This window comes from Rhopalosiphum padi, chromosome 2 (genome assembly GCF_020882245.1).
Source record: "Rhopalosiphum padi isolate XX-2018 chromosome 2, ASM2088224v1, whole genome shotgun sequence".
Lineage (NCBI taxonomy): Eukaryota > Metazoa > Arthropoda > Insecta > Hemiptera > Aphididae > Rhopalosiphum > Rhopalosiphum padi.
The window spans coordinates 73,395,093-73,403,099 of NC_083598.1; the positions used below are offsets into that span (position 1 = coordinate 73,395,093).

At 26.7% G+C, this 8,007-nt stretch overlaps 1 protein-coding gene and 1 long non-coding RNA gene across 3 annotated transcripts; one reads left to right on the plus strand and one right to left on the minus strand.

Annotated features, from left to right (window-relative positions):
* The first annotated feature begins 692 nt into the window (after positions 1 to 692).
* LOC132919825 (proteasome subunit alpha type-3) lies at positions 693 to 2,227 on the plus strand. The gene is made up of 6 exons (XM_060981703.1): positions 693 to 877; positions 1,037 to 1,119; positions 1,185 to 1,308; positions 1,378 to 1,626; positions 1,773 to 1,885; positions 1,949 to 2,227. Exons 1-6 carry the CDS (start codon positions 857 to 859, stop codon positions 2,118 to 2,120), a joined length of 762 nt encoding a protein of 253 aa, XP_060837686.1. The 5' UTR covers positions 693 to 856; the 3' UTR covers positions 2,121 to 2,227.
* On the minus strand, positions 2,177 to 6,725 carry LOC132919826 (uncharacterized). 2 transcript variants are annotated; one of them, XR_009660673.1, is made up of 4 exons: positions 6,575 to 6,725; positions 6,170 to 6,451; positions 5,841 to 6,082; positions 2,177 to 2,857 (listed from the first exon to the last, which is right to left on the minus strand). It is a non-coding gene; the product is annotated as an uncharacterized LOC132919826 (long non-coding RNA). The 2 variants fall into 2 exon arrangements; XR_009660674.1 differs by having other exon boundaries at positions 5,905 to 6,082; positions 6,575 to 6,724.
* Positions 6,726 to 8,007: the final 1,282 nt, after the last annotated feature.

Below are 8,007 nucleotides of genomic sequence, written 5' to 3' on the forward strand. Positions count from 1 at the left end.
AACTTTATGGTTTTATGTTACATCGTGAACTCGTGAAGCGTTAATAAATTATTATAATAATTTTTATTTTTCATTTTTCATCCAGTCTTGTTCAAAATTTGTATATACGAGTAAATGATACACGTGATAATTATTTTGATTATAAATTTAAATTAATTAGTATTTCTAATTTATAGTAATCAATAGACAATAATACTCTGGAATCTGGACCAAAATATTATACATATTTAACACGCGTCTAACAATTTTTTTTGATTTTTTTTTTCGAATAAAGAGTGGAATTTTAATAATGTTCTGATGAGGACAAACATATTTTAAATAATGTATTAAAATTTAAAATAGAACAACCAGACTACCTACAATTTAATACTTGAACTCCTTGAACGGCTTGAATAGATTATTGTGATTTGCGAACAAAGCGGCGTTCGTTTTGTCCATGAACAAGGGAATATATTGATAGTTAGTATAAGTCAATGAGGCCACAAACTAAGAATTAAATGAATGAGTATTTGAAATGATTATTCCGTTTTGAAATACATTGAAGATTTGTAGCTTAAAATTAAATTTTTAAATTGCGTTCTGTGCACATTTTTTCAAAATAGGGATATTTAGGATATAGGTAAATGACAAATGGTCAAACTGGTTTTGTTAGGTTATGTTTTTATAATCAAATTTATTTGCATTATCAGTGTTAGTTTGCAAAATTTCATACATAATATTAATTATAAAAAAGCTTGATAAATATTCAATTAAATACTAAATAGTATACATTTTTTTCTTTTAATTTATTTTACTATTTAGTGGTGTTTAGAGTTTTTTAGTTTGTATAAATTGCATTAATTATAAATCATCCAAAATGAGTTCAATTGGAACTGGTGTAAGTTTATGTTTTTATTTTTCAATAACAATACTCATTTTATATTTTTGGTAATTTATCATTTATTAAGTTTGAATCACAAAAAAAAAATTAATCAATTAAATTATTTGACCACTTTTTTGGATTTTATTAAATATATGTGAATTATTTTTTGTTTAGTATGATTTATCAGCATCTCAATTTTCACCTGACGGTCGAGTATTTCAAGTTGAATATGCCTTTAAAGCAGTTGAAAATAGCGGGTAAATGCCATATAGCTATAATTGTTTTGTTATTTTTAATTGAATCCATGATTTATATTTGCTAGAACTGCCATAGCTTTACGTGGTTCTGATGGTGTTGTTTTTGCCGTGGAAAAATTGGTTACGTCAAAACTTCATGAAGATAGTACAGGAAAAAGATTGTTTAGTGTGGAAGATCATATTGGAATGGTAAGTCTTGAAACATTCAACTATATATTTACTGTAGCCTATAAATTAATAATATATCTTTCCATTTAGGCTGTTGGTGGATTGACTGCTGATGCTAGTGCCATATTAGATGTTGCACGCGAGGAAGCGAAATCATATCGCCAGTCATACAATATGCCCATTTCATTGAAATATTTAAATGAACGAGTATCCATGTATATACATGCTCATACATTGTACAGTGCTATTAGGCCTTTCGGATGTGCTGTCATTATTGGTTCTTATGATCCTAAGGATGGTCCTCAGATGTATATGATTGATCCAGCTGGAGTATCATTTGTATGTTTTTCTTTATAAATATTATACCTATACATTGGTTGTAAAAAAATTCACCAAAATTTCAATAAAATAATTTTTCTAATGCTATATTATAGGAAAAACTATAAATTTAGTTTCTTTTATTTATTATTTTATTTTAATTTTAGGGATATTTTGGATGTGCTATTGGTAAAGCTAAGCAAACAGCAAAAACTGAAATAGAAAAACTGAATTTGAAGACAATGACATGTAAAGAATTGATTAAAGAAGCAGCTAAGATGTATATAAATATTTCCTATTTTATATTAGTATGGTTTTAAACATTTTTGACTTTATTTTATAGAATTTATATGGTACATGATGAATTGAAAGACAAACAATTTGAACTTGAACTTAGCTGGGTTGGTAGCCATACTAATGGAAAACATGAAGAAGTTTCAAAAGATGTATTTGATGATGCTTTGAAATATGCTAAGGCGTCTCTAGATGATGATTCTGGTTCAGATGGAGAGTAAACTATTGTTAATAATTTAAGGAAAATTGACTATTTGTCAAATTACGGTACATAAGCTTAAAAATATAATTTTTTTTTTATTTAATAAAAAATAATAACATTTTTGAATTTGATTTATTTTTGTTACCTTTTAATAGATATATATTTAAGGTTAGGAAAATGATATACTGAAAACTTACAGTAAAGGTGTTAAATAGTTACCAATAACACTACAATTTAGTTTTTTATAAGCTATATCCTTGAGTATTATGATTAAAAATACAAATGCTATAATTTCCTAGCCTTAGATATAGTAATAAGTAAGAAATGTTCACATTATAGTATTATTTTTTTTACTATACCTACTCTGATTTCTGGCATAAGTAATATTAACATTTTTTCAAGTATTTGATAAATATTTTTTTATAACAGTACATTATAGAAAACTATAACTCTTGGTATATTCACAACTTACAAAATATATATCACAAGAATTAATATAAAATTATAAAATAAAGTTTACTTAAAAAAAACTTACAATATTATTTACATTAATTACATTAACAAAAAGCTAAAAGCAATATGTATGTATTAATTTAATAATAATATTAAAATAAAAGTAATATAGATTGCATTAAAATTAACAATAGACATATCCTGGTACGTGTAATTCCATAATTGTTTGCTACCATTTTCTTTAACCAGCCAATTTTCTTTATGAATCATACCAAATCCAGTTTCAATGTGCAAAACTATTTTCTGAACATACAAAGCAATTAAAATTAGACATTTTTACTTTCATAAAGTTGTTTGTTAGTTTAAAAATGAATTAGCATTAACCATTTATTTTATTTAGAGTCAATTATACTTTAAATTGTTGTAGTTGATATAAATAAAAAATGTATAAGTATAGTTTTAATATTAGTATAATACAATACAATAATAGGTTGGATTAATTTTTTCCAAAACAACCCATACATTAAATAGTAATAATAATATTATCAACTATTTACTTTTTATTGAGTTACAAGTCAATATCAACATACTGTCAGGGTCGGCTTGTTATAAGAAAACTAGGAGCCTACCCCGAAAATGGGGAAAAAAATGTTATAAGTTTAACAGGTTTATTCATAATTCATAGCCAAAGATTGATCATTCAAGTAAAAAATAAGTGTATCTACTATCTATATTATAAATTGTAAAAGTTAATGAAAAAATATATCACATTAGTCCTTGTAAATGTAATTGGAGGGATTGTTTAGGCTGTTTCTCTAATAATTTATGAGAAATCTTATACTTAATTTTCAATCATTTTAAAAAGTTTTTTTTTTAAATATTTTACATTTTAATTATAAAAAAAAATAAAAAATTGTCGCGATCGTGATGAAGATAATTGTTTAAAAATTTGAAATTCCATCAATTATATACAAAATCCTGCCTATGTATTTTCCATATTTTCAAGCTTTTATTAGAACAATGGGATATTGTATTTTCAAGATTGTTAATTAAACATTTTAATTTTTAATCAAGTCTAAAATAAAACTTGAAAACATCAAATGCCTATTAAATATTAATAGCTTTAAATTCGTAAAAATATTTTGAAATCTTTTTAGTGTTGTATACGTTTCATTTTTATCAGAACGATCTCAATGTGGTAAGTTTCAAGTTCTATGATTAGTGTTTTTTCAATAACCACAAAATAATAAAAACGCTTGGAAATGTAATGCCAGGTTCTTTATAAGTTGTTCTTACAGAATTGTAAAAAATATATATGTACATTGTATAATTGTTTTTACAGATACCAGGTTAAACATTTTGACATTTTATGTTTACTTAAGCAAAAATTAACGATTTTTATTGTGATTAAAAAATATAATTCGAACAGTTCATCAGGGACTTAAAACATTTCACCGTATTACGTATATTATTATTTTCTTCGGGCACACAATGAAGTTTTTAAAATATTTTGATTAATAATAAGCTATTTATAGTTTATATGACAAACTTATTCACACCGATCTATTATGGTATGTCGGTGTTGACAGCTAGTGACTGGGCGCCCGCCGCCACGTGAAATATATCAAAGAGAGGCATAAATAAAATCAGACACCAAAAAGTGCATTTAAAAAAAGTTAATTCTTTATTCCCCGGACGCTCATGTTGCCTGATAACATAATAATAATAACCACTATATTTAATATTATAATGGTTTTTTTTTTTTGTTAAACATCACTCAATATTTCGACTTTTATTTTATAACAGGCCAACTTCCTTGGTTTTTTTTATTTATGATTTGTGATGAAAAAAAAAAATTAAAAGATAACTAGGTAAACTAAAACTCGATTAGCTAATTTTTTCGAAACAATTTCTAATTAGTAGGTACCTAAGGAACCTAGATACTACGAATTAACAAATAACAAGTATGTTATTATTACTAGGACATTTAAATTTGTGGTTAGTTAGTAAATAGTAGTTAGTTTTATGGTTGGTTAGTTACATCTTGATTTTACTATTAAAGTGTAAATATTTTTTATTAGAACAAGATAACCATATTTTGTTTTCTTAAATTGCGATAACTGATAAGAATAAAAGCTATTTTCATAAAAGATGATTTCTATTTTAGGATTATAGTTATGGAATAATATTCGAGATCAGTGACATACCTTTTAGAATTATAGAAACATTTTTGGAGAATTTTAAAGATTAATTGGTATTATTGGTAATTATAAATACAAAAAAAATTATACGATAATTGACTATTGATATTGAACAATAAAAATTAATATTATAAATTTCAAGTATTATTATAGTTTTATAATGAAAACTAACATCAAAACTATAAAAAAAATAAGTTGGTCATCGGAGGGGAGTAAATGGTTACAAATTTACAATGCAGTATTGCACATTTTCACCCTTTATGTAAGACCATAAATGATTAAAGTTATCAAAGTTAAATTCCATTTTTCCAGTATGAAAATATAAAATTAAGGCCATATAAGATATAACATATTATTAATATTATAATGTACGGTCGCCAAAGACATTAGGCAAAGATAGAAACAAAATTCATGCATTATCATAGGTACTATTACGAGTAATTCATAGTAAGACAAACACTAAGACACTTAATATTTTAAAATCTATTTATATTTTTTGAATTTTTGATATAATTTTCTTATAGGAATATATATTTTTTATTTTATTTTTACTTTTTTTTAGTGACAATAAATATTTTAATTCCGTATGCTAAAGTAGATATGTAAAATATTTTTTGAGTTCTTCGATACATAAATTGAGTTATAATTAAAAGTATTTAAATTTTTGATGAGCGGAATGGAATGATACAAGGGTACCGTGCAATATGTTGGTCCATTAGCTATATTATACATTAGCTTACACTTTAAATATTTATAATCAATATAAACTACTTGTCCAAAATTTGATTTTTATAGATCGATTTAGGTACATTTTTGATAATACTTGCTTTGGAATACAAAATAAAAAATTTATATTGTCATTAAAAAAATTAAAATCTTTTTTTAAAAATGATAAAAAGATTAATAAAAAAAATAGTTTTTCAAAAGTGTTGTTTTGTAACGAATAAAATTATGTTTAAAAATACTAATTTTAAAAACGTTTTATTTCTGAAATGCTGTGTCGTATGATATTTAAGTCACTTTGAATATACTATATAAATATATAATATTGTATATAATATACAACTATACTGCATAATACTTACCTATGTTGGCTATGCAGAAGTCCTTAACAGTCTTAATCGATTTATTAGTAGGCTATACACGAACCGTTTAACTGTCAGTATTGTCCCTATGTCCTTCCACGTGTAGGCGCGCGCGATCCGTCGGATATCTAATATTATAGTTTATAACATTAATATTGTGATATGTCGGACGACGGTTAGTGATTGCAGACGACCGTCGACCATACTGCGGTGGAACACGATGCGGACTGCGGTCGCAGTATCTAAATGAATATTATGATCATGGCGATGACAGTATAAATATGATTAATTATGTTATAATTAATTGTAATTATTAATATGATAAATACTTGGTCGAGTTGGTCGTGAATATAATGGTTACGTCCATCGGGAGCAGTTAGTATTAGTCCGGTACCTACGTCCTAATAATAGTAGGACGTTGTGCGGACGGTTTGAATACGTCGGGATTTGCGATGGAAATACCCTAACCTCAGCCAAACAGATAACCGTACAACGGATCCAATATCAAATCGCTGAACAGCACATAGACAGCGGCAAGCACGTAGAACAGACACAATATGCATACAGCCAAATAGACGTATTTGAACATTTTTGTTGCTGCGTTTCGTGGTCTAAAATAAGATGATTTCCGAAGAGTACAATATAAATACACGAGCAATACATTATTTTTATAATAAATAATTATTGTCCATTGATAAAAAAAAACAATATATCGGTAGGTACCTACTTAATACTTAAATATCATAAACGTTGTCGTGCGCGGTATAACGCGTGCGCCGGGAACGTGTGTTACAGTTCAAATGATGACATACCGCAGTATTAACGTCAAAATAATACATAATATATAACGACAATTTTATTATCGTAGAACCATCGCGGTGGGATTGTGTCGATTGTGGGAATGTCGAAAAACCCGATCATCGAACGTACGGATATTAACACGCGATAACCCATTATACAGACATTACACACAGATCAGAATTTCATTATTCCAGACGTTGTCCCTTGAAAATATAATTCGGTAAATACGGACAATTTTATAAATTTAAAACTTTATTAAATATAACGATATAAAAGAATATAAAAAAACACTTTTTACGAATGCGGGAGGTTACGATTAGGTACTTTTTATGTGTGACATCGCATGTCAACGTTGCGTCTGCCGTCAATATTTTTTTCGTTATATTGTTGATATACAAACATCGAATACTATTGAACAGATATATTTTTTTTATCTACCATTGGTCAGGATTTAAAAAGGTAGACATAAATTATTGCGAGTGGCGAATTGTATAAGATGAAAAAGGGATACCGAGTAAAATCTTAAGCTGTGGTTAAATACTTAAAGTGTGTATACAGTATTTAATATTTATATAAAGTAAAAACATTTTCCCCTACGTATTCAGTGTTGAGTATTTGATATTTATACAACGAGCATTTTAGTAAAGTATTATTCTATTTTCTATATTTCTGATTATAAAAATACAATTATGTATACTGTCATTAAAAAATTAAAAAATCGATACGCTAAAAAATAATAAGAGATTAGATGATTTTTGTAGAAATGTAGAATCACGAATACACAAAAATTATTTTTCCAAAGACGTCGATTTGAAAATTAGTATACCTATATTATTATATCTACTCTATGAGTGAAAAATTCACGAATTACGTTTGTTATTGAAATATAGGTACATAAATTATTATTGTTCTCTCGACTAATTATTATTACGCGCTTCGTTCAAATCGTCGTACAATTATTATCACTACACCTGTAGATATAGTAGAACACTTATGTAAACGCATTCGTGTCACGTTGTGCGTATATGTACCTTAGGTTAGGTTTATGGCGCTCTTAAGTCAACAAACGCGTGAGAAACGCACTATATACATTATACCTACACACCTCGAAGACTTCAAATACAAAATAAACTTGAGATAATAGTCTGTATAAGTATAACTAGTATAAGTGTAGTCAAAATACCACACCGATATAATACATGACGTATGCAATACCATTATTATAAGATATATAGTAATTATATAACACTGCTCAATCCCACTGAATTCGATAGAGCATCATCTGCTACACTTTGTGATAGTACTGTAGCCGCGATTATAATAGGGGTTTGTGGTCACTAAAACATAGCTCTAGCTCCTCCAATAT